General features: G+C 43.1%; 1 protein-coding gene across 3 annotated transcripts in view; it reads right to left on the reverse strand.

The window, feature by feature from the left end:
• The window catches only part of TAOK3 (TAO kinase 3), an 82,210-nt gene that overhangs the window by 16,093 nt on the left and 39,023 nt on the right, over positions 1 to 27,094 (reverse strand). Inside the window, exons 5-14 of one of the 3 annotated variants that reach the window (XM_054082666.1) lie at positions 25,779 to 25,850; positions 24,677 to 24,778; positions 24,174 to 24,219; positions 23,212 to 23,308; positions 20,273 to 20,386; positions 19,104 to 19,195; positions 16,996 to 17,089; positions 16,262 to 16,343; positions 11,668 to 11,835; positions 8,540 to 8,746 (exon numbers count right to left, since the gene is read on the reverse strand). In XM_054082666.1, coding sequence (XP_053938641.1) covers positions 8,540 to 8,746; positions 11,668 to 11,835; positions 16,262 to 16,343; positions 16,996 to 17,089; positions 19,104 to 19,195; positions 20,273 to 20,386; positions 23,212 to 23,308; positions 24,174 to 24,219; positions 24,677 to 24,778; positions 25,779 to 25,850 — 1,074 coding nt within the window. Of the gene's footprint in view, positions 1 to 8,539; positions 8,747 to 11,667; positions 11,836 to 16,261; positions 16,344 to 16,995; positions 17,090 to 18,534; positions 18,555 to 19,103; positions 19,196 to 20,272; positions 20,387 to 23,211; positions 23,309 to 24,173; positions 24,220 to 24,676; positions 24,779 to 25,778; positions 25,851 to 27,094 lie in introns of those variants that run through there. The other 2 variants (XM_054082667.1, XM_054082668.1) reach the window with 2 other exon arrangements.

Below are 27,094 nucleotides of genomic sequence, written 5' to 3' on the forward strand. Positions count from 1 at the left end.
CCTTTGCCGAGTGCTTCGTCCTCGATCAGGTTTCTTTGTCTCCTGTTTGCTATCTGCTGTGGAGGACGAGCATCCTGGCTAAAACCATGGCAGGCTGGAGACCAGGCGAGCCTCCGTGGCCACTCAGGGATCCTGCTTTCCAGTCATGATCCTGCACAGTTCTAGCACTTTCTCTCCACAGCCCACAAAGGATTTTTTTTTTTTTTTTTTTCCTTTTTAAAGCAACAGCTCCCAGGTTTTAGCACCAGCGGTTCCGGTGCAGCCTCCCCCTGGCTGGCTGGCAAAGCTTCGCCAGGAGCGGCTGTGCATCTGCAAAACGGCGCATGCAAGTTTTGCGACGGAACCAAGCTGTCGTCAACTTATAGAGGAGAGACCCTAATCAGAAGGGCTGGCGAAAAATGCCCCCACGGTCTTGCTAATTGGAACGGTGACTGCCCAGAGTCAGCACACCCACAGGCTGTGCCTTCAGGATGGAGCAGCCTTCGGATCCCAGGAGCGTCCCGCTGCTTCCCACCGCAGCCTGGGCGACGGCAGGAGCACTGGCACATCTACCACAGTTTCCTAACTCCCATCCTCAAGTTTCAGCTCCTAAAAATCTCAAAGGAAAACTGAGATTCTTCCGGAATTACATCAAGTTTCCAGCTGTCAAGGGTGCAAATAAAGGCTGCAAGCACCTATGCCGAAAGGCAAACACGAGACGCCAAGCCCTGCAGAGAGCAGCTATCCCCGTGCCCCGGGTGTTTGCAGGTGGGCACAGGCAGCTCGGCCACCCCACCATGCCAGAGCAGACACCAGTAAGGTCACAAAGCCTTGTGGTGTGACATCAGCTGCTAAGAAGTAGCGTCTCCACCGCGATGCTGCAGTCCTACTGGCTTCCTTTCCCACTCCGCAGACACTTGTTTCCTCTCTGCTGTCCTCAGGTTCTAGCTGCTTCTAGTCTGGACCCACACACTTTCAGCTGCTTTCAATATGATTCTGTAAATGATTTCAAGCAAAAGCCAAACTGGTACGGAAGCGCTGATAAGAGCCAAATGACACATTGACTTAAAGAGCTTTAAACCCAATACCTTTTCTCAGATCCTTCACTTTGAGCATTCAGACTTCACGCTCATCTTTCTCTTGCCTTTGCACGGAGAGATACCAAAATGACAAGTTGAAATTCCAGCTACTTCTTATATGGGGAAAACTAATCTGTGGGTTACTTTCTGCTATCTGAGAGGTGGATTCTTAGAGGGCAGAATGACATCCCAGTCTTGTTTTACGGGACCTCTGTGGCCAAGACCGGCTCCTCCGTGCACACCCGAGGGAGGCAGAACAAGCTGAAACGGTTAAAAAGGACCATCCTCCACAGAAGCACTACAGACTACAGTAAAAAGCTGCCATGTGAGTTTATCTTGGCCATCCTTACAGCAGACCTTTGGTTGCTCTGCCTTCGCAGGGGAAGGCAGCGCTACAGAGGGCAATGACTGGCAATTGGGCTGGTCCTGGATTTTCAGCCTGTGCACGTTCGTGCAACAGGCAGGGCTGTCACACTTGCACGCTTTCCTGAGAAAGGTACTCCTTCAGCTCAACAACAGTCATAGAAAAGCTGTTTGATTAAACATTTAAATTTTAACAGTACCACTCGGTGTAACTGCACTTTGTGGCTTCACTGGAAGAATGACAATCCCAAGTTTCCTATGGCTTTGCAGCACTCTGGCCTATCCAAAACTCTGTGAATTACAGTCAGGGATGCCCCATACAGCCCAAAGTAGGCGGGCCGGCTCCTAACATCACCTTTTAGTTTGGTATTTCCACTGCCGTGCTCTGGAGCCTTCCAGCACAACGGCTGCCTAGCCAGGCAAGGGGCAGCGCTAGAAGCAACGCTGAACTTGGCCTCTTACTCTCCAACGAGCAGCTCTGCAGAGATAAACTTGGCTCTCTGGGGCTTGCACAAACACAGCCTCATGCAAATGTACTGATACGACCCAAGCGCGAGCGAGGGGAGGCGAGTCAGCAACTACCACAGGGAATTCCTTTGTTACCGGCTAAAACTGGAGCACCTCATACAAAATAAGGCTGAATAAAAGTGTCCTGTGGTAAAGAGCTACACAAGACTTACTCATCTGAACCATGGAGGAGTGAAAAGAAACCAAAGTACACAGTAGCTACTATTCCTCTACTGTAGCTACTATTCTTCTACTGGGATTAAGGTGGAGGGATGTGACTCACGGCCACACACAGGCTGCAGCAGCACATGTGAACATACAAGGTTCCTGAGGTCTGCTAGCAATACCCTAGTCCCCAGACCATCTTCCCTCTCTCCATCACATTAGTAGACCAGGGTGAATGTGAAACATTTAAACCAGAGAAGCAGCAAATCACTGATAAAAACACTTCGAAAATAGTCAAGATTTTTCAACATGCTCCAAAACACTACCTAAAACGACGAGTTGAAATTATAACCACTTCTTCTATGGGAAAACTAATCTGCAGGTTACCTTCTGTTACCTAAGATGTGGATTCTTAAGAGGGCAGGATGTCATCCTGGTCTTGTTTTACGGGACTTCTAGTTATTTCAGTACACAGAGTTGGCTCACAGCAAAATCTAATTGCCCTTCAGAAATATGAATTAACTGCGTTCTCCATTTCATATTGAGCTGAGCAAAGAATGGGAAGATTCCTTTGCAACTGAGCAAGCAAAAGGACCTGTTTCAAGTGGACAGGAAACTCAGCAGTTGTCCTTGGCACCCCTTCATCTGGGATCTGATGCGTCTGCATCAAGCAGGCAACTACCATTAACACTCGAATGAGCCCATGCAACCTTAACGGGCAGAACATTTTTCAGAAAAGCTGTCACAATACCAGAAATAAAATCACTTGACATTAAGAGTTACCAAATCTAACAAGGTATGCTACCCAGAGACCACTGGTAATCCCAGACCTGTAGGACAAATAAACCTAAGAGTAGCCATACGTCTGCCAACCTTCCTCTGACAACGTGACCAACGGCTACCACGACCCGTACCTATCTGCAGATTTCTGCTCTTTTTAGTCTATGCTCTTCTCCCAGATGCTTGCTAAGAGACATCTCCTTTTGGGCACAAATAAAGAAATTTTGTTTCAAACATTTAGCTCCAGATCTGTGTGAAACAAAGATCCCAAACTGGCACCTCAGCTCAAGTTACTCGGTAAATAAAACCTGATCAAAAGCACCCCAGAAACCCACCAAGTTTGGGTCAGTGTGTCTCTCAGCCTTGAATCTGCAGTTCAAACACTACCTTGTTTTTAAAGCAATGTCTCTTCTGTGCATATTTTTCTTTCCATCTGCTTTCTGTGTTTATTGCAATATTTGCCTTATGAATACAGCTGTAGGTATGCTCGGATCACAACTCACATTAAACCATTAAAATCCTCCTCTTTAGGGTCAATCTAGAATATTCGACTAAATTAATCATTTATTCTGGCTGTATTATCTGCTACATAAATAGTTTTCAGTCTGATCACAACACACAGGGTATTTGGCTGGATGTTGGCTTCGAAATTGCTGATTGTATTTGCCAGGATAAGAACTATCAAATATTTCTACGGTATTACCTGGTCAGAGAGCTGGTGGAGGTTCCAGTTACTTAAGAGACACTACAGATAGTCTCTCAAAACCAATGAACGAAAACAAAAGGCAGTACTCCTACATATATTATGGATTAATGAATAACCTAAAAAAAATTGTCCTTGTGGGAGTTAATCTCTGGATAAACAGAAACACAGGGAAGCAGTCAGAACATCTGTTCAGACACAAGTTGATTCAAGTGGGTTCCAGCTGGGTATCTCAATGGCTACCACTGGTGTCTCCTTGGAGCATCTTACGAGGCTCATGGATTCCTCTCAAAACGATGAGTCTTGCCCGAGGTCACCGTACAGAGCAGGAACCTAAATTTTGCTCTCTGGAGTCCATGTCAGCTCTACCACACAACACTGTCTCTTCATCCTCCTAATTGAATCACCCCCTGCCCCCAACATCAGCACAACAGTTTCAGGAGTATCTGCTTAACACCCATTTTTAAGAGCAATGCTAATAGCACACTGCCAACGGTACTTTCATTTCATGTTCAAGATATTCCTACTCCATCCCTTACTGATAACACTTCACTGCATTGACGGTTTTTTGTTTTGTTTTAGAAAAAGATGCAGCTTGTTCCAAGAAAAGCCCACACAAACACGTTGCTGCCACAGACCTTGTGGGGTAGACAGAATACCTGCTCAGAAGAGAGCTGGAACAAGCAAGCTGAAGCAGCAGACAGGAAACAATCCAGTAGTTATTATAGATAGGAGTTGGGGTTTTTTTCCTACATAAAAATCAATGGGAATTTTGCCTCAGATTTTAATCACAGCAAAACTGGGCAGACAGAGCTATAAACTGCATTTGATATTTACATTTTTTTTTAGTATATAACATTGTCGTATGGCTGAAACAACCCCTGCACTGACAAAGCATCAGACACAAGAATTAATGAACAAAGCTCTCCAGCAGCTGATCCAGAAACCAACACACCTCCCAACTGCAAACCTTGACCACACCGCACTAGCCTGAAGCTGAAACGTCCAAACTTTCACCTCAGAAGGAAGACTCACTTGCACACTGCGGATTTAGTTACGCACACCTCTACAACCACTGTCTCCACAAGAAGCTTCACTAACTGGAAAGGGCTGCCAGTCTCCCAGACAAATAGGAAAGCCAATTTCTGACCCACAGTAAGGATTTTAATAGAATTGCAGTAGATCCTTCCCTTCTAAGAATTTAAAGAGCAAGGGAGACAATACTGCGCCATTGTTCATTTTAATACACTGCACTGAATGCTTTGAGCATCTACACAGAGGTTTAAGTATCAAGAGTCTTCCAAGAAAAGGCTTCATGCCACCAACCTGTTTGACACAATTCCAGAGGGTACACGAGGGGTCTACACTGCTGGTACGTGAAAGCCAAAACGCAGTACGTCATTACCTAAACATCCTTTCCACCTCATAAAAACAACATATTTTTCATGTATGAATCATAAATCTTGATACATAGGAAAACACAGTCAGCTTTGCCCCAGCTGTAACTCAAGTTCTGTCAGGGGAGGTTTAGATTGGTGATTAGGAAAAATTTCTTTACTAAGAGAGTGGTGACGGCCTGGGCAGAGGCTGCCCAGGGCAGGGGTGGAGTCACCATCCCTGGAGGGGTTAAAAAACCCATATATGTGGCACTTCGGGACATGTTTTTGTAGGCACGGTGGGGCTGAGCTGACAGACTTGATCTTGGAGGTCTTTTCTGACATTAATGACTCTGTAATTCTCCGATTCTCACGCCATGCCAGAGCGCTCTCCATCCTCAGGATTCAGCGTGAGTGCTGAATATCAATCACAACAGTGAGAGGCGACATGAACAGGCTCCTTTAAAGGATTTGGAAAGTCACTCCAGTTGCAATAGTTATTACAGAAATACGTTTTTATTGTAGGCATTGGGCAAGAATTTGTGATCATCAACTATGAGCGTACTCTTTGCATCCTCCTGTTATAAACCAGGTTTTAATCAGAAGACCTCCCCGACGTGTTTATTGCCCAAGTTTCACATTCAATGATTTTAAGGTTGAATTAATAGCAATACCTCTGTGTAGCAGTCAAACAAAACAACACCGTACTGGCTTTCTGTTTAGATTAAAAGGGAACAACCTTTTTAATATTATGAAGTTTCATGGAAATAAAATACCACCATGTGGGAGCATTCTCAGTCCTACCACTTGGCATATTAATTTAGGACCACAAAACGATATTTCTGGGAAGCCACCTGTACACACACTGACATACACCAGCAGCTGAGCAAAGCAGATGACAAACTACCTACGATGTATCAAATGATGCCTATATTCTTAGGGAGCCAAAATCTTCATCCTCATTTTAAGATAAACTGATACTCACCTGCTTTTAAAACCTGGGTTCTGTGTCTCTGAAAGACAGTGTACTTGGAGTTCAACTCCCTGCCTCATTTTGCCTTTTTTTTTCCCCCACTCTCTGCTAGCGTTGGGTTTGCATTAGAGGCACCATTCACCCCTCAGTTCTCAGCCTGTGCAGCTGAGGAACTGAATTAACTCCCACCAGGAGATGGACGTGAGAATGTGTATCCATAGGTAAGATGACCTCAGATGGAAAAGCACAGTTACGTTAACTGTCTTCAAAGGACTGATGCTGGGAAAGCAGAACTTTTACACTGATCATACCGTGGCAGAACCATTTAGATAAGAAAAGACTTTTAAGATCATTAAGTCCAACTATAAACCTAACACTGCCAACTCTGCCACTAAACTACGTCTCTTAGCACTACATCTACACGTCTTTTGAACACCTCCAAGGATGGCGATTCCATCACTTCCCTGGGCAGCCTATTCCAATGCTTGACAATCATTTAGATAAAGAAATCTTTCATAATATCCAATCTAAGCCTCCCGTGGCACAACTTGAGGCCATTTCCTCTCGTTCTGTCACTTTTTACTTGGGAGAAGAGACCAGTATCCAACTGGGAACTGTATTTTACAGACGACCACAGACTCTTCCATTCTACCGTTTTAAAACTGCACAATACGTTCTGGGACTGTGGCCCAAAGAAATCTAAAGGCTCTTAGAAAATACCAACAGTCATCTTGGCCACTTTACACAGCCAGGTACAACCACAGCCTGTTAATTAACACGTTTGTGGAATACCATAATTTTACACAACACTTTGACCCATGTCAAAATAATCCTGTATGCCACCCTGTGCCCACACAACAGAGACAGGTGTATAATTACATTCATCCATATTTTCTTTTTAGCCTTTAAAGGCTGATTAAATGCAAAACCAAAAGCTTAATTTAAAGCCGATTCCATTTCGCTCGTGGCCAGGCTCCAGAGTGCTACCAAACTCGGCACCCCCTACACTTCTCACCTGCCAGAACAAAACCAAGTTGTGTGAATCAGCTTCACCCCCATTTACAGAAACACAGTTAAAGCAAGGACAAAGACAAACTGAAGTATTTTCAGAACAGAGAACTTGAAAACAGAGTAGGACATCAGCGTATATAACCCCCCTGAAGGGTCTTGTTCCAATTTTAGTATTTCCATATGTATTAATATATGCATAAAATACACAAGAAGAAGTGTTCCATTGACAACTGCATTCCCAAAACTAACAGAGAATAAAAATTTACATGTACTAAAGTAAAATAATACATTTGCAGACTGGAATATGCCCAGCTATGCGCAGTCTGAATTTGCCTTATGTGTACACACAGCAGAGGGTAACATTTGCCAGTTGAGAGGGTTTCTACTCCCCTTCAAATATCAGCCATCACAGCCAATTGTTAACTATTCTGTACAGACCATCAGTGCAGACCTGGGTTTTGTGCTTCCAAAATTACCTTAAAACACCCATGCTAAGTGGTCTACAGCTGATTTTTTTTTTTACAATACTTCAGTTTCAAGTGTGCAAAAGACCTTGTTTTTCAAACCAGATAAACTTCCACACGGAGTCATGTAAACACGGAAAAATGTAAACCCCTGAAACCTATGCAACTCATCTGCCAGTACTGTTAAACACGTAAGGCAATCTTTTGTTGAAGACCAAATTTTTTGATACCCTCCTTTTCCAAGCACTCCAACACTGAATTACCCAAACACTATGTTTAGGAGGAAAAATTGCTTACAAATATTTAGTTAGTTAAAACCAGGCTTTACTGTAACCTTACAAACCTTACAAATTCACACTTTTCATGCTGCTGTAATGTTTTATCTCCTTTGGCAAGAAGCATACATACACTTTGAAGCTCGTCACAAATGCAATCACAGGAACAACCTACATTTTACTGCCCGCTAGCAAGTGGCACTGCTACGGCCAAGCCAGAACTATTTTAGCCAAACAACCTTAGATTAGATGCCGCCTCACAGCTAGACAACCTTAGTTTGATATCTAGCACTAAGAAAACAAAAGGAAACAGATCACAACATGCAGCAAAAGAGCAGAAAAGCATTGAGTGGAACTTGACTCAAAACATACCTCGTGGTAAGGGTCCAAAGTTCTGCACACTTCCACTTCTCATGAGGGAAATCCAAGTGCAAGCAGATTTTAAATCGCACACTGTGACTGGTAAACGGTTAGCTTAGCTGCTACGACACTTCTCACCATACAACATAACACAGCACAATCATTCACAAGGAAACACAGACTGATGTTACAAGCAGAGATGGAGAAGTGCACATGCGGGACTGGGGAAGGAGGCATGCAGTCAGTCTGCGTGAACCCTGCCTCGACACTGACAGCGCTGCCTTTCACGAGCGGCCTGTTTTTATTTTCAGAGGTTGTTTAAATGCAGTTTAGCTTGTAAAGAAAAAACACAGAACTTGATTCTGACAAGCCTGGCACCAGCTCCTGCTCTCAGCAGATGGCTCAGCACAAGATCACAGCACACTGATCGGACCCTGCGCAGGTGAGCCAGCGCGAGCAATAGCAGGGACTGCGGGAAGCTATGGAGAGCACCACAGAACATACCTTCTTATGAACAACGGAGGAAGTGGAATTAATTGTGCTCTCGTCACTATGCATCATGACCAGTTCAGGGCTGCTCTCATCCAGGACCTCCTGCATGCTGCTCACACTGCTGCTCTGACTGCCTGTGCTCACAGACATACTTGGGATGGAATGGTTGCTGCCCAGACTGTCCATCTTCCTACTCAGGTTTGATCCATGCTCACTGTCCTATAAAACAAGGGGCATCCGTTACAAGTTCTGCAGGAGATTCCCTGCCTAGCACGTGCCTGCAGCGCCTAAAGTTTGTTTTAAAGGCAGCTCTGCAGAGTTAGAGGTTCTTTGCTCATTACTTTGGCAACTACATTTCTCAAGGCTGCTTGGGTTATGAAATGCTCTATATGGGGCAGTTAGCTTTTGCCTTTTCCCCTGCAATCTTCCTACATCAGACTGCAAAGCCATTTTCCACAGATCAGTAAGTCTGGTCACAGCTCTAGGCTTGAACAGGAGACAGACAGGAATCCTGGATGGCTGCTGGAAGGAGTCCCATCATTAAAAGGAGAGATCTAAGTTTGGATTAAAACAGTGTTCCAAGTCAGGGCATGCTATAACACATTTTGTGAATCAGAAAACACGTAAGGCAATGCCCGCATTTGATTATTATTTGATAAATATCACACGGTGCTTAACAGGTGTCAAGGTTTTAACCTCCCTGTCCCAAGCAGTCAGCAGTTACATTCTATCAAGCTAAAATCCCTTACCACCTTGTGTTTTAAGCCAAGATAAATCCCTCACTCACCTTTAAGCAGCTGACTGAGAAGAGCCTGCGTTATTACAATGATTAAAATCATTGTAACCTACTCAGACACATGTAAATAAATACTCCTCGCGTAGGGCGTATTTTTGACTCTGCAGACATTCAAAGTTAGCAGCCCTTTTTCTTGTTGCATACTCACACAAGCACAGTAATGCCAGAGCATGCGCTTAATCTGGATTGGATTCAAGACTTTATGGAGTCCTTTGTAATTAAGTAGCGGCACTGAAGCGGCTCGCAAAGAGTTCACAGCAAGGACCGAGAACTCCAAACATCCTGCAGCTCCTGGTCTGAAGTAGCTTTGATTCACCAAAAGGAATGGCTTGCTCCAGCACCCAGTTTGCCCTGGCCTCCAAAGTGAGCTTGGGGGAGAATTACACCACAAATCAATGAACAGGGTCCTCATTTTGTTGGAAAAGGACAGAAAGATAAAACTGACAGACTTAACAGATTTGTATTTGATTGTGTGATTATTTTTTAAGCAATCAGCAGATCATTCAGAGCCTGTGTAAGAGCAGTTAAAATCCAAAAGACAAACCAATGCTATTTTACATAGTAAAATATATGTACATGAGGATGAAAATACTTCCAGGATGCTTATATAAAGTTGCAGAAAAAAAAAAGACATAATTAAGCATCTGAGATGGGGATATGGCTATGTAATTAATGAATGCATATGCACAAAGGCTAGAGATGAGACTGCATATGCAATGTTAACACTGGCTTCCTGACTTGAATACTTTTCAAATGACCTTAACTTTCTTGCAAGAGCTTCGAGGAAAACATCAGAAGTATTTTGAGGGATCAAGGTTTGTAACGCTCCTTTTCCACTATGGAAAGTTTAAGGTGGGTAAAGGAACTGCCTTGTGGCTTTACAATTGAGCAGCTTCTGTTAACCAGTTAAGTAGTAACTGAAGCAAGTGCTATGTTTTCTTTCCACTGTCAAGTTAGCGATGCACACGAGCAATGCAACCTTCTTGAGTGGTACACGAGCTGTGGTAAAAGGCAGTGAAGAGCATGCTGTGCACATGCAGAGTGTGAGCTTCGTTAGAGTGTTAATTCCTAGAGATACAATCTCTTCTCTTCCCCCCTTTTTAGAGGTGGGGACAGAAGATACATCTTGGAGTCAACTACTACCATGTCTATCCCACTTAACTGTTGAACTTGGATCTGCTGAATGGTCAGGTGGGAAACGCACTCCTTTGCGCTTTCCCACCCTGTCACCCTCGTAACAACTTTTCACACAGACAGACAAAGCTTGAAGGCTTCAGTGCAAAAATCTGACAAATCCCTGACCTACACACCCCAACGACTAAGCTCGAGGTTTAGAATTTGGCTCACTGGAGGGTTAGAACAGAAGCACCTCATAGTTTAACTACAGCGGTTGCTGTTCTTGCTCCTTTTGTGCAACTCCTTCAGCGTGAAGGGCAGTGCTAAGCGCCATCCCCTTTCCTTATGCTCTCCTCCCTGATGCCCAGGCTCGCTCGTTTAGTAAACCCGAGCTCTAGTTCAGCCTTAAAGGAACATTTGACATACACAAACCTCAAAACCAAGTCCCAGAATATACACTGAGCTTGGTCATCTCGCTGCATATTATCTTGCTGTACCACAGCAAAAAGGAATACAACCATCAACTCGCTCATCTATTTTTTTGTTGAGGATCAGTCATGAATTTATTTATCCAATGTGCCTTTACCAAATTACATTAGTTTCCATGTAATCTCATCAATTGGAAAATGACTGGTTTCCTTCTCTAAGCCACAGCCAGCATCAGCTATCATACACTGATTAATGAGCTGTTTATTGTAAGATTTAAACTGAAACTGAATTGTCTGTCTTTAATCTTTTCTTCTTTACTACTAAAGAATTTGAGAAATAAGTCTTACTAATTTGGTGATTTCTGATTTTCAGCTCATGATTGGCCAATTACTTTACAAAAAAGTTATCGTAATTGAAAAAATATTAACATTACTCAAGCGGTCTTGACTGTGCTTCTGAGACTGAAAAGCTTGGGCTGTCAACAGACCCTTCCACACAGGCTCTAAGCTACTTTCTCTCACAGAGAATTTCCTTCCAAGAGTTTCTTCCTTAAAAGCCTTCAGAAGAAAGGCCAGTACTTGAGAAAATGTCGAGGTTTAAAGTTGCCAATAAATGCATAACTAAGAGTGAGTAAAGGCTACTGTCACTCAATACCCCACTGTGCACCTCTGCTGACAATACTCCAACGACGGGGGTTGTATCCTCACCTAGGCTGTGCTTGGTCTGCCCCCTAAGAACACCAACAGCTCACCCTAAAATTATTTGTAACAGTGCAAATGAGGTAACAAAATAAAAGTACCTCCTCCTCTTCTTGAGACTCGGTCAGTGGGCCATTCCGTGTCTCTTGGAAAAGGATTTTCTTCATTTTCCGGTACTGCAGGTTATCCAATTCACGTACTGCATCTTTTGTCCTTTGTATGAGGTCTATTAGTACCCTTGGTGGTCGGTCTCGGCGAACAAAATCGTGCTGAATTGAAGGAAATAAACCACAGTTTCAGACATAACCCGAGTATGTTTGATGTAAAAACAAGGACACGGTGACTTTCCTGAGACACCTGAAATGACAGTTTATATTCAGTAATTGGGCTGTCCAGATTCAACAATTAGCAATACCCATTATGAACGACTCCATTCACCCTCGACACTGAATACACCGACTGTGCTCATCGCTGTGTCAAATACCCAAACTGACTGTGCTACACTCTGTGAGTACTGAAGCGCGGGTTGCAAAATGTTTTGTTCAGGAGCAGAAGATCTGCTTAAGCACGGAACTCGGAGAAGTCAGGCAAAATCACTTTGCCACTCAAAAGTGGTGTACGCGTGAGCACAGGCACTTCAGCAGCAGGAGAAGCGGAGCAGCAGGTGGAAAGGAGAGACCCCAGCCGGACTCCTCGCAAGCTCTCTTTAGCCCTGATTCATTTTCTGTCTGAAGTGAAACACTTCTGCAGAGAAGCTCTCAGGGTCACATCTGCTGCCTTGGCCTCGTGACTCCACACCTGGGAAGCTCAGGGTTCCATAGGATAAGGAAAAGCATCTCTTCCCTAGACGTGCTGCCATTCCTCAAGAACTAACACAGCCATGGAGCCGGAGTGACCAACAGAAGAAACCCAACCCTCCTTCCAACAGGAGACTTGCATACAAAAAAAGTTGACAGGAAGAGCTGATCTTGTTTTAATGATTTGTAAACAAACATGGACAAGTACATGCCACAGGCTTATTTCTTGTTTGTAATTGAATTCAAACTGTTGTGCATTTGAGTTTCGCTAATGGGGATGGCTGGTCACTTCATTATCCATTTTTTGCTAGTAGTGATGGTGTTTAGTTTTGAATTGCAGCTAAAAGTTCCAAACATCATCTCACACAGAAGTAAAATTAACCATTTCTGCTCCTCGATGCAGACAACCACCATTTTTTAATCTGTAAACAGCAACAATCTGCAGCTTAGCTATGACTAGAAAAAAAGGTGACCATTTTCATCTAGTTGTAGATAATATTTAGAAAGCAGTAACGTATTTGGAACAATGATCCTGAGCTTGAATCCATGCTCCATGTCCAGTGTCTACTTGTTTATGCGTATTCTTTAGCAGTGCAAATATTCATTTCACTGGAAAGACTATGCGCTTCCTACCCAGGCACTACTCAAATATCAGTAAGCAACCAAGTGGAAACTGTAGGGCAGAAGCAAAAGGCTCTTGCATAACGAGAATCCAATTCTGGCTGCTCACTTCCATTACCTCATTGTATAAATTGCACACAAAAGATGTAGACACCCCTCTGCCAGGTACTGTGCAACTCTTAGAAATGATGGCTGAAAGGACATACTCTGCCTACTTTCTCCAAATCGCAAGAAGAAAAACAAACAAGCAAACAATAAAACCAAAATGGACTCAGAGAGAGGAACAGGTTTATCTAAAAGCATGTTCAAAATTGGCTGGAAGAGTGACTACCTACTCAAGTCTCCTGGGAATGTCATGCAAGCTGAGAAAAATAGGGAAACCAAAAAATTTTATAATTGCTTTTCATTTTAGAAGTGAAAAATATTAGTGAGATAGTTTGGGGGGTTTGTTGTTTTTATTTATTTTTTAGTTTTTACTTCAACTGCATTTCAATATCATTATAGTCATTTGACTGTTTTCATCTGGGATACTGAAAGGAAACTGAATTCATTCTCAAATATCTCGTTTAAAATTCAGTTCGCTAAGAAAACGTGTCCACAAAAACCCTTGTCCATCCCTGTTTACCAAACACAAGTGAAAAACCCTTAAAAGCCAAAAAGCTCTTCAACGTCATAGTCTAACAAGCTTTAGGGGGAGCTGCTGCAGAAGGGAACACCTAGGGCACTCTTCTGAAAAGGACGGAATGTCCGTGTTTTAAGAGGAAGATCTTGGCTCCAATCGTTTGTACAGACTCCAACCCAAGGTACTCAGGAAATTCTATCCCTCGATGAACTTACACTGTTCCTAGAGAGCAGTAAAGGCTGCCAATCCACATGAATGAATCATTCTGAAACCCACAACATAAACCTATTAGCTGGTCAAAGGATTGTCAGGGAGCTGCAAGCAGAACCAGAGAACAAAACGCCGGTTGTGTGCCACAGAACGGATGTACTGCAGGGAAAAAAACAAGCGCTGAAGAGAGAGTACAAACAAGCTCGTTCATCTGCCTTTACCTGGAGAGCGAAGGCATGAGGGTTAAATATTCTACACGGCCCAGGCTTAAAGCAAGGCCAGAAGCGAGCACAAAGATAGCTGTTCAGCACAGTGCAGGGTTTCGATTTCTGTCTTCAAGAACCAAGAGGCTCAGAAACATCCATGAAAATGCATTTCACTGAGCTGAAAGAGCAACGAGAGAAGCCATAAAACAAAGGCTGAATGGTAGCCTTAGAACAAAAATCAGCGTGAAAAGGCTGCCAGGTAGACACAGAGCAGCAATCGAACCTGCTGTGGAAATTAAGCAGAACACCCGCTGGAGCCAGCAATTCCTCTGCTCGAGGTTTAAGGAAAAACTGAGTCCTGTTTACCTGTTGTGGAAGAGCAGCATGCCATGCAATTCTCACCAGCAGCTATGCACGGCAATCGCAGGAGTAGCAGGGCCAATAATCAATTTTAAAGAAAGGAAATACTCAAAAGAAAAAAAAAAAAAAAAGCCTGATGGAAAAGGGGCTGGACAGGATTTCACACATCTCTACCTTCTAACTGAAGGCTGCTCCAGAATTCCCCAAACACAAAGCCCTTGGAGTTATAAGCAGATCCTATGCTTCTCAGGTAAAGTGAAACTTGAGGATTTAATAAACTGGAACCGATTTATGATTCACTGACAAAACTTTGACAAACCTTGGCACACACCACTCCCAGCAGTGGTCCCCCTCCTACACCCTTTTGGCATTTATGAACCTGTACAAAGTATATTCCAAACCAAAGCAGTTATTTCCAAAATGAGTTGCAATTAATTTGGTTCAGTATTGAAACTGTTAAGGGGATATAAACAACTTTTGGGTTTGGTGGTTTGATTAGGGGAAGAGGTTATCCTAGGCCTATCTTCTTAGTGCTACTTTTAACTTAACAACTAAGTGTGACACACGAATATATAATATACGTAAGGAAGAATTTCGTCTTTTACATAAGGAAGAATTTCTTCACCATAAGGGTGGGGAGGCCCTGGCCCAGGTTGCCCAGGGAAGCGGTGGCTGCCCCATCCCTGGAGGGGTTCCAGGCCAGGTTGGATGGGGCTTGGAGCCCCTGAGCCAGTGGGCTAGCTGGTACTAGCTCGGCAAAAGATTCGTTATTGTCAATGCACCTTAGGAAGACTCGGTAAGTCTAGATTTTGAGTAGCATTTAAAATGGCTTTTTAGATTTTCTGCCTCTTCCACAGGGAAAACCTGTAACAAATTACAAGCCTTAAATCTTACTGAAATTGCCAATAAACTTGGTAACAAGTATTGCCTGTTACAGAACAGAAACATAACACTGTTTTTTCTTTACTGGAGAAGGTAAGCAGAGGAAAAAAAAGAGAGCACCAGCAAGTTAACAGTTACATTATTTACACAAAACCATGTAACTGCTCCAAAAAGGTCTTCACTTTCACACAAGCCACACAGTTATAGTTTCCCCACTCCTCCTGCCCCTATTTAGAGGGCGAACAGGGTTGCCTCCAGCGTCCTCCCTTATTCCTGCCTCTCTTTCAGAGACCATCCAGTGCAGCACGGTCACAACTCAGAGCATCCTACTGACAGCACAGGGTGGCAGTGAGCCTGCTGAAAATTCCTTCTTCCAAGCCGCAGAAAACACACTCCTAAGTCTTACCTACACAAAGAACTATTGGTTGGAATTCACTTCTGCAGCACAGATTAACTAAAGCAGCTCCAGACCTCCTTGGCCTTGATAATACCTCCAGTTAGAGTATATACAGCATTATTTTGGGAAAAAAAAAATTACAAAAATAAAAATCAATATTAAATATTCTATCCTCGTCCTGATGACAGGTCCTTCCCTCAGCTTAAAAACCTGCTACTCACACTACTGTCCCGAGAGGTTCGCGAGTTCTCTAACACAAAAGCAACCTCTGCAGAGCTCTGGGCTGCAAGAGGATCAGGGTGCTCTGCACTCACACATGCAACTGTTTTACCACACAGTCTACCTCTCTTTTTCTCTACTAGTTCGACTCTCAAGCATCACATTATAGATAATTGTGACTGACATCACAGGGAGTGTCAGGAAACAAAGTTAAACAGCCTAAATTACTCTTCAGTACACCCCAAAACTTCATTGATTCAGATGAGAGCGAAGCCAACAATTTTTTTTCCAAAGGACAAATATTTTCTTACCATCTTTACAATTATTTTGTTAGACAAAGAGTTTTTTCCCTCAGTTTCTGGAAAAGATTTGAAACATTACCCGTAATAGATCTGTTGATGATGGCCTTTCCTGAGGTATTTTCTGTAAGCAGTAATCAACAAATCCCCTAAAGGAGTCAGACCTGTAAATGAAAAAAAAATAAAGTTCTAAATGAAAAAGCACCTTAGGATGTGGAATATACACAAACTTATTAGGGCAAAGCAAAAGAAAAACCTTGACTTGGGCACAGAGAGCAGGACACAGGGTAACCCCTTTGATCCCATAGAATAACAAAGCACTTCTGTACCAAAGCTCAGCTTCTGGAACAAGCCTGTAGCACGGGGAGTATTTACTGGCCACAGAGCTCTGATGAGTTTTGAAGTCACTCACTGAAAACACACCCCACTACCTCTATATTCCACGTACCTCTCCTCTCCCCTTCTCCACATTTCAGCTGCACTATCATGCTAACAATTCTTCTGTTGGGGATCTTTTGCAGCTGGAAACTTTGCTGATGCTGAGCTAGGGCTGGCTTAATGCATCTAAGAATATTTTAATTCCTACAGCATCTACAGCCCTGTAATTAACACCTCCACACATTTAGATTGTAGCACAGCCAAAGTGACAGAAGGTCAAAATTGAGCCTGCCTACACAGCAGCATTATTGGAGAGCGCAGTCAAATCACTACGCGGCAACAAACACTTTTCTTGTCAGACTTTAACCATGCAGAGAGAGTCGCAGAGCATTTTTGGGGGGGAGGGAAAAAAAAAAGATCTGTTAATAGCTCTCTTACCATTCATTTGACTGTAACGTAGGGGAATCATTCTGGGCTATGTGATATAAGGCACTCATTGCATTCATGTTGAAAAGCGGAGGCTTCCTTTCAGCTAGAAAGAGAAGAGAAAGGTGTGATAAGGCAGTCTGGAAAGAAAAGGAGAAAGACATGGAAATATGAGCAGAGTATCACTGCTAAATCAATAGCTCATTACTGTCCTCACCATATTTAAGCTAATTATTTCAATATTCTAGGTCAGACCAAGACAACCACTCAAGGAAAGTTGTTATTCACCTGAAGAAGGGATCATGAAAACCAGAGAGAATAGGACACAAACTATAAGGAAAATGTTCTAGTAAATTTTACCCTAACTACAACATTTCACACCTGAGCTGCTGTGGCAAAATCAGCAGAAGCTGAGCTTAGACATACACTCAGGGCTAGGAAATGCATGTATTGACCCCTACAGATCTCTGATGCACTGCAGTAGCATCTGTATTAAGGGAAAAAAGCGGCTGCCTCTTTGATTTGGCACTGGCAGTCACTTGCAAGCAAGACAGTTTGAAAAATCCATTTGCCAGATGTGCTGTTCACTCCCTGTAACTAAAATTCTTCCTGGTCCTTACTCCAAGTGGACACCTGCCTATCAGCCTCCTAACCGTTCCGGAGTGCAGCAGGTCCCCCCCGGGAGCTGAGAAGGGCTTGTTTTCACCGCCATCTAAGGTCACTCATGCCAATCAGGCAGTGATGCCAGGGTTTTTGAGTTCATGTCAGCGCAGAGCAATCACTTGTCCTCAACATGCAGCATGCACGCAAACGACCATGTTTTCTTTTCTCTAAACACCACTTACTTTGGGGTACACAAGAAATTAAGACATAATTAAGCAAAGCCAAGTGGAGCTCAACAAGAGATTTCCTCCCAGTGCTACCTGACTCCACGTCCACATATGGAATCACGCAAAGGCAAAGCTCAAAGTTTTTAGAAAAGTTCAATACTTCTCAAAAGGTTAATATTAAAAGAAGCAAACCCATGAGCTATGTAGTACGGCCTTGATGTTCTTGATTGAAAAGCTCCCTAGCCCTTCTAGTCTCAAGACAGGGCAGCATAATATCTACTCTACCACTGTGATTTCCTCCTTGAGAGGCCATAACTAGTCTGAACTCCACACACAAAAAATCAGCGGCCATGTGGAAGAACAGAATTCTACAACTTCTGTTGTTTGTATTCTTTATATCAACATACAGACTGTGTCAGGCAGGCATTAGTGCTGGCACATGAAACACAACATTGGAGGTTACTAGACATTTACACCATTACAGCTCCATGTCGGAGTCAACAGTTCTTCCCATTTCTACATCCCCCTCTTCAGTATCTCATATGTATTGCTGCTGATTAAACATTCACGAGTAACATTTTTAGTGAACTCGCCCTCACAATAAGCTCTTGTTGTACTGCTGTTAAATATAATCCATACCAAGAGCATCTTCGCAAATAACATACTCAGAACATGCAATGCCAATACTCAAACTTGAAGCACACACATCCGTTTTGTATACCTGCTATCACATCTACATCTGCTTCAGGTTGTGTGGATGCGTATTATTTGCCCTTTGCAGTGCAAATCCTTTTCTTCTCATGTAAAGAACCTGTCCACATTGAGTCATGTCACAAAGTTTCAGCTGAGATGGAAAATTTTAGTTTCAGAGAGTGGGGAAGTAAGAAGAATTGAAAATTAAATGTTGTCTTTTTCTGACACAATTATTAGGACACTAGTTCCCCTGACACAACAGCTGGAATACGTTCTCAAAACCCATCTTGAAAAATACAGACTAGAAACCATATTTCCTTGTTACTCAAGACTAGAATCCTCTAGTTATTAAGGGACTAACTGAGCACACCAGATAAACATTAAAGCACAGCAGCATTACTGCCTTGCTCTTGATTTGCCAGTGAGTAAAACATTTAACTTAACTGTCAGAGCTTTCCAAGTCAGGCTTTTTAAAGAAAAAAAAAAACCAAAATCAAAACAAGTTATGAGGAATAAGAACCTACTGTTTTTTCAGGACTTCCTAATAAATATTTCAGAGAGTTAATTATTCATCTCCGCTGCCAAGTATTTACTCACCTAACTCAATACACGTGATCCCAAGAGACCAGACATCCACCTTTCCGTCATACTGTCCCTCATCCATAGCAAGGATCACCTCTGGTGCCATCCTACCAACCACAGTGCAAAACATGCAGGTTAGCATTTACTAATTGTGACTCCCAGCATACAGCTTAAAACGAGGTGGCTTTGTTATCTTCAGCAGAGCAGCAGACCAGAACCTAAAGAGCCAGCATGGGGCTGAGTGAAGCCATGCTGAAATGAAACGATGCTTGCCTGCACTAGCAGCTCTTCCAAGAGGCAGTTTAAGAAAGGAAAGGAAAGAAGAGGCCAACCTGATCATTTTGCTGTTAGTGCAACATGCTGGCACACGGGAGACCCACACGATCTCAAAGGTGTTGTACCTGCAGGCAGTCAGCAAGGGCTGGGAAAGTCCTAAAGGCATCACTTTCACTCTCACCAGAGACGGTGGCTTCTCCTTTGGCATACCAGGAGAATTTTCCAGCAGATATATGCAGCCTGTGAGCGTAACTATGAAACGAACAGGGAAATCTGGAACAGTGGGGAAATACAGTGGACCAGGATAAAAGGATGTGTGCAGGGGGAAAGAAGCAGAGAGCCCAGCCTGATGAAATTCAGTCTCTTCACTTCTGCTCTTCAAAGATGAAGCAGGCTTCCTGCCAAACGGACTTGTTCAGAGAATGGGCGATAGGCGACCTCCCATCAATGCCAGGGGCCTCTGCCACAAAATAAGTGGAGCATAAAGCTACGCTGCTCCACTATGGTAGGAATGCCAAGCAACTCAAGTGACCCTTAAGCAAGTTTCTTCAAAACAGAATTTAAGTAGCTGTGTGACTTCCATGCTGCATGGCAAGATTAACAGGATTCCCTTTCTCCACGTGGCTGTCTTAGTTCTGTTACTTATGGCAAGTGTCAAGAATTTTGAAGTCAATGGCATTACAACAGCCGAGACATTAGCTGGTGCCATTTCGAAGTGCTGCACGGCCCACCCCTACTCACGGGCACTGAGAAAGAACACGTTTCCTGAAAAGCCAGACATGGGGAATTTAAGATAACTGCTTGGTTCATAAAGTTTCTATGCCCGGTAGTCTTTAAAGATTGTGAAACGCTGGAAATGGAAAAAAGCCGCCTCATTAAGGGACTGAAGTACTGCAGGATCTACTCACCAGTAAGGCGTTCCCACAAAAGAATTGGCAGGAGAGACTATAGAAGCAGACCCAAAGTCAGCTAGTTTCACTTGACCCGGTTCTGTTAGAAGAATATTTCCAGCTTTAATATCCCTTTAAAAGAACAAAAGAAAAAAAACTACTTGTGGTTACAGTAGAATAACTTTAAAATATTTACAAACACTAACTTTTTCTCAATTAAACATTAAGAAAAACGTGAGAATACTTACAAATCTACTATTATGGAAAGCTAGAGAAATCAGATATGTGGGGTTTTTTTTGGAATGGAAATCTGATGGCACCCAAAAAGGCCAAGGGGTGAGGGAAGAGAAGAGGAGATGAGCCATGCTTGCAAGACTGGGCCCCCAAACTGAGATCCAGGAGAGATGTATCCGAATAGCCCACTGTGACACCTTAAACGACACCAGGCATGTTTTTTCCATCTTTCAAATCTTATCTTTCCTACATCTCTCAGATAATCCATACATTTAGGAGGTTAACAACAATGAAGCCACTGTAATAAAAAAGGCACAAGACACATTCAACACCTTTGGCACCATTAATTTCTAAACTCCAGCAGTAAATGGGTCAATCTCAAATTAACTGTCCCTGAAATGCTGAGAAAGGTTGACACTAGGTACGGCACAGATGCCTTCACATGGGCAAAGCTATTTGTTTTCACAAAACAGACCCTCACCATAAATGGAGTAGATGTCAGAGATCACTATTAGCCAGACTGTATACGCCATGTGGTCTGGAATGTCTCTTTGCCACCCCTTCAGAAAATATAATGTATTTTATACAAAAAACATATCAAGAAAAGTATTAGCTTCCCTTATCTGGTCCTCAACTGTAAGTCCTTAAGCACCAAAGCCACCTGTCAGCAGTAGCAGACCACCAACCAAAAAAGTTGCTCATACTCTGAGACCCTGAAAACCGAGCTAATTGGATAAATGGGAAGGGAAGCAAAACTATCTTGTATTTGCTGCAGAGGAAGAGTATACAAACACCGGTGAGATGCCTTTGTTTTCACAGGACAGTATGTAGGACAGGCAAAGCTGGGATAGAGAGCCAGAGACAGGAATTTGCTTACAGTATTCCAACAGCAGAGCCGGAGTCAGAACTTCCATTCCCCATTCCCAAGATAGTATTACTTCAAAACTAGTGCTATGGAGTATTTCTGCGCACATGTGCTACTCAGAAATGCATCCTGACGCGTTACCATGTTTTGGGTCTACGTGTCTGTCACTTCTGCTGGAGGACAAGCACTAAAGATGTTTGATATGTGCAAGAATGCACATCTCAAAAGTACGAGAGACAGCATAGGCTGTGCTCTTTTTGATCATCTCCACTGCCACTTTCACTGTCCAACCATCCACAGCGGACTCAGTGGCTGCCTTAAGTACCAGCAAACACATCGGTTACTTAGGTTGGCGTTGTACCTGCAATTAAACAGAAAATAATCTCACCCTTTATCATCCCATAGTGTGACATGAGAACGGACATGAGAGCAGAGCTGCTCAGGGAGCTCTGGAGGCAAGCCCAGAGCCTTGCTTTGTCCTGCATCTCCACAAGATGTCCCTCCATTCTAGGTCACCCTCTCTGCCTTCCTCACTGTGGGGCAGGGATGCCACAGCTGTCCCAGCTCCCAGCCCTTCTCCTTCAGCGCTTGCTTTACTTCTCTCAGTGCTATGAGAGCTTGTGGCAGCAGAGGCGAGCACGGCGTTGCTCTCTGGGTGAGCAGTTCCGTGGCTGTGCTCATCAGCAGAGCGCTCCTCACGGCACGGAAGCCAGGCCATGGCACACTCTCGCCACGCCTTTTAAAATACATCTGTCAGAAAACTAGAAACCTCTTGGTCCTCTTCATTGAGGGAGAAGACTTGCCTTCCCACCCCAGAAGTTACAAGGCAGAACAACCCTTGGAAGAACACCGATGAGATCAGAAAGACCTGCGCGATACTTCCAGCAGTACCCTTCCCTACAGTCCCCCTCGGCACACAACACAACAGCTAAGTAACGTTTCACAGTGTGAAGGAGAAATAACCAGCTTTGTTCTTGATCTGCGGTAAGCACGCGAACGGGATGTTCACACAGAGCAAATAGAGCATGCATGCAAAGGGCTGCTCAAACATTAACTTATTTTAATTTCATAAATTTGGATTCCTGTTTAAATTAATATTTCATTTAAACACAATTTAATAAACACGTGTAGATACAACCCAAAGAGTTACTCTAACAAACGACAAATAATCCTTGTCTCCATAGAAGCCCCTCACTGTCTCAGCCTCGGATACGCCAATTTTCTGCCTCCAACTTGCCAGTAGACAACAGAGAGGCTTTGAGCCCCGTAAATTAGTCTCAAGTTGTTTCATTCTGATGACTCCCCACTCCCATTGCACTAATCTAGTTCTCATCCATTTCACAAGTTGCTGACATATCAGTAGTACCCAAAATTAGGCAAAAAAACCCCTCATAAAATGAGAACATACATTGTTGACAAGTAAGTGAAAAAATATCCAAACTCCTGAAAAACATGACATTAAGACAGACAGATCTAGGAGCCGGTATCCACGAGCAGCTTGTTCTAAAATCTTTGCCTGGCTGCTCTGATTTCTCCTATGGTAGTTTTACCCTCGACACTGTCATCAACTGATTTCTGAAAGCATAAGGAAGTTTTACTTACTCCCATGTAAAAAATGCTCACAATGCCTAGTCCTAAAGACAGCCTCGCTCCACCGCTCCCCTTTATTTGGCAAATCTAGGGTGATGCTTTCCTGTCAGTCAGTCAACATCCACGTGTATTCGGAGTAATGACACATCCATTAGAGAAAATTTGGGTAGAATAACCTTTACCGAAGTTGCTTAAACACAGCAAAGGAATCTTCAGACTCCAGAAAGCGGAAGTTGGACACGTAAGCAGCTCTGAGCTCCAGCCTTACCTGTGAATCTTACAGTGAGAGTGCAGGTAGGCCAGCCCCTGCAAGGCACCGTGGGTGATGGCAGCGATCTCCACTTCCTGAAGTGGCTTCTTGTGAACTAAAAAACAATTCAACAAAGAAACATAAGATGTTTTCCTGAGGAACTCTTTCCAAAGAGAAGGAACGCCACCAATTTTGCCAGCTATGAGGTGAACATCACCTTCACTGTACTAGTTTCCCATGGCCATCAGCAGCTCTGAGCCTACGCACAGCCTGGGCACACATCCACATCATAAGAAACTGCATTTTTCTTCACATTTCTGCTAGGGCCAACAGTTAACACCAGCAGAAGTGTCTGAGTGCATTTGAAAGACTGATTTGGTCCTTTGCAAGGAAAATCTCCCACTTTTTTACCCCAACAATACAGGAAAATGAGGAATATCAATCCCTTAAATATGGCCAGCATGTGCCTTTGGCTAACCGTATCTTAGATACCAAAGAAATAACCCACAAAGAGTACTAGTTTTTGCAAACTTCAGCTTAGATTCCCTATTTCTCTACAGGTGTTGTTCTAGTTCTGAGATCCTATCAGTCTCTTCTTCAATAAAATCATCTGTAACTACCCCTACAAACTGTAAGAGGACAAAGGCGATCTCTGCAGGATTTTGTTATGGATATTCAGAAAACGGGCAGTCTGCTTCAGTCATCAAGAGGGGGCAAATTACAGGAACATAGCTATATACATTTATACTTTGGTTTTACGACATATAAATGTGCATGCCAACTGTACGTAGCGCTGGCCTGCTGGGAAAGTCTCAGCTTTCCCTTGGTATCACAAACACAGGCATTCTAGATACAGAATGGAGTAGTACAGACAGACCGCCCCTACCAGTCAGAAAGCACCAGTCTGTAAGAAAACAGCCTCCCACCGCACTCAGAAGGGGCACTAGCAAAAAGAAAAGCAAAGACTATATAAAACTTACCCTCTAGCAAATCAGAAGCTGATCCTAAACAGTATTCCATAACCAACTGAAAGAGAAAAGCATGCTTTTAAATAACAGGGTAAAGACCCCCACTAACAGTCACTACTTGAATGGCTGAGAAACAGCAAAGCAAATAAGACCTTAAATTGCAAGAATGCAATAAGCGATGAATGAACTAAAATGCTCTAAACATTCCAGCAATGTCAAGACACTGTTCGGTGCTGTAAAGAGGGTTTAGGCACTAAGAGGTTTGTGGGAGATACCATGGAGGATGGTCCATAATCGTTTAATTTGCATGAACACAGAGAGGCAGGGATTTGTTCCAATGTCCTGAATACCTATTCTTTTTAAATCACCTGGAAGCTTCTTCAGATGAAAGGGACTACAGGCAGCATGGGATGAATACTGCTGCATGTAAAGGCACTGCATGTACTGAATATCAGATTGCTGTACCGTACCTTTGCTGCTCACGAAGGCCTCTAAACGCCACACCACTCACTCACCCATGCCGTATGCTCTTTCAGGTAACAGCCCTTGTACTCGATGGTGTTGGGGTGCTTCAGCTGCTGTAGAAATTTGACTTCTTTGATAATATCCTGCCATTTCTATTAAATAAAAAAGCAAAAAGGTAGAAATACATTTCTTTTGTACACTTACACGTGCTCATACACCACACGCTGTAGCACTGTGAAAAGCAATCATAAAATGCTTTTACAATGTGAAGATGTCATAGTTGCGAAAGCACAACTGTACGCAACAGAAGTTAAATATGTCTGTTAAATGCATCTTGGAGGAGTCTTAATGTAAATAGCTTGAGGATTGCAGTATTTTTTTCCTTATTTTATCTGCAATATAATTCACTTAAAGCATTGCTACGGCTGTGTTTATTGAAGAGTGGTCTCAAACTCAGCAACAATGCCTCCTGTCCCAAAACAGACAACACTGCCTACAGTATGTGTGACAGATAGCAGCAAGTAGTTTGTTTCCTCCTGTGAGGCAGCACAAGGCAAGTGACATTTGTAAGACCTCAGCACATGTGAGACACCAATGGGTAAGCAAGGAAAAATGGGTTTAAAGCATCCCAGTTTGCTCCTACAAACACACATCCTTTACTGCCTATCAACCCACCAACCCAAGTGAACAGAGTCAATCCAAGTACAAAGCATCACAGCGTTAAGATATAAAAGGAGCAACTGCCAAGCAAGAGTAGAAGCGAGACTGATATTCTGAATATGTCTGTGAAATTTTAGACTATAGATCCTGAACAGCGTCTCCAGCCAGCTCTACATTTCAGCTGACACCTCAGAGAGCTGTGGTTATGGCTCCAGTAGCCCGCGTGCTCTTAATGCACTTATTACTGAAATAACCACTCTACAAGCATTCTGAATTCCCATTCGCTTCCTTAAACTGAACTATTCGTCAAAATTTGCATAAACTCATTTTCCCTCTACCAACCTCCATGCTTCCTATGGAAGTGAGCAACTGCCACAGCATTAAAAAGCTGGGCTGCCAGTGTCAAATGGGATACTCAGCTAATTTAGCTGTTCAGATTTACATTACGACTGCAATAGCTTCTGCATGCAGAACTGGCTTTATTCATCATACCTCGTTCGTTTGCTTTCCACTGTAGGACATTTTCTTGACTGCCACCACCTCATTAGTGTGAGAATTTGTAGCCTGGAGAACAGAGAAAGAGACAGATTGAAAACAGTTTCTTTTTTTTTTCCCCTTCCCCATAGAGTGAGCTGTACCTTTGGTAAATGCAGGCTTTTTTTTCCTATATCGCATCCGTGCAAGCTCCTGCACTTCAGAGACATCTTCCTTGTGATAAGATTTACGAGACAACTACTCTGACTCTTTCTCCTCACTTCATCTATCTGTCCATATGCACCGCCCCTCCCATGGCCCTTAGTGTCTTTGCTACCTTTCTACTGATACACAAACCAAGGCCCAATATTGCACCTACTGAGAACAAACCAAGCACAGAAATACAGCTTTATTCGAATTGCAATAGAAACAGTCTTTGGAAAATGTTTTTCCAAGAGTTTATTTGAGAAATAAATAAAGAAGTGTGTCAAAACCACTTCAATTTCATTCAAACACTCATACAACACTGATACTCTCAAGCAACTACTTCAATTTCCAGTTGCAAGAAGTTGCTTTACTCTGGAATTGATCTCAATTTAAAAAGCAATCTTCCTTTCACCGCGCCAGATCTCAGTTGTACCATGAATATTACTCAGTCAGCAAAATTCTACTTTTCTGCAGCCTGTACGATACAGGGATGCTCAACAGAGGCTGAAAACTCTGTTTCAGAGAAAGTTCTACTTCCCTGGATTAGTACTGCCCTCATTTCTGCATGTTAAGGACTGAAAACTGGAAGGTTTTAAGTCTTAGAGTTGTTGAAATCCCTGTACCTCCAACCATTTACCATTTTTGAGACAAAAAATTACTGACACTTAAAAGCTTAGAACACAACAGAAGCTCAATGTGGTAAATCCCTCTTTCAACCGCCTGAGAGGATGAGCACTACATTTTCAAGTAATATATTAATGAAAGACATTTCCTGATGTGTGCAGTGACTTCAAAGGAAAATGGTGTTGGGAGAACCAATAGGGCACGGGAATTCCTGAAGGGAGTTGACACACTCGGACTCTTCCTCAAATGAGTTAGAGAAGGGTAAAAACAAATAACTTTTGGATAAGGCAAACCTCTTCCTAACCACTCATCATTCTGATCCAGCATGTAAAAGATCAAGAGTATTTAATTCATATGGATGAGTAAATGCTGGTGTTCTAAACAAATCTCCAAGCATGTCTGTCTGTTACATTAATTCCAATTAGCTTTACGTGAACATCGATCTCTCGTTTCAGCTCCAGTTTTTTGCTGAACAGTGTGCTGCCACGTTCCTACAGTAATGG

This window comes from Cuculus canorus, chromosome 17, assembly GCF_017976375.1.
Source record: "Cuculus canorus isolate bCucCan1 chromosome 17, bCucCan1.pri, whole genome shotgun sequence".
Taxonomy (NCBI): domain Eukaryota; kingdom Metazoa; phylum Chordata; class Aves; order Cuculiformes; family Cuculidae; genus Cuculus; species Cuculus canorus.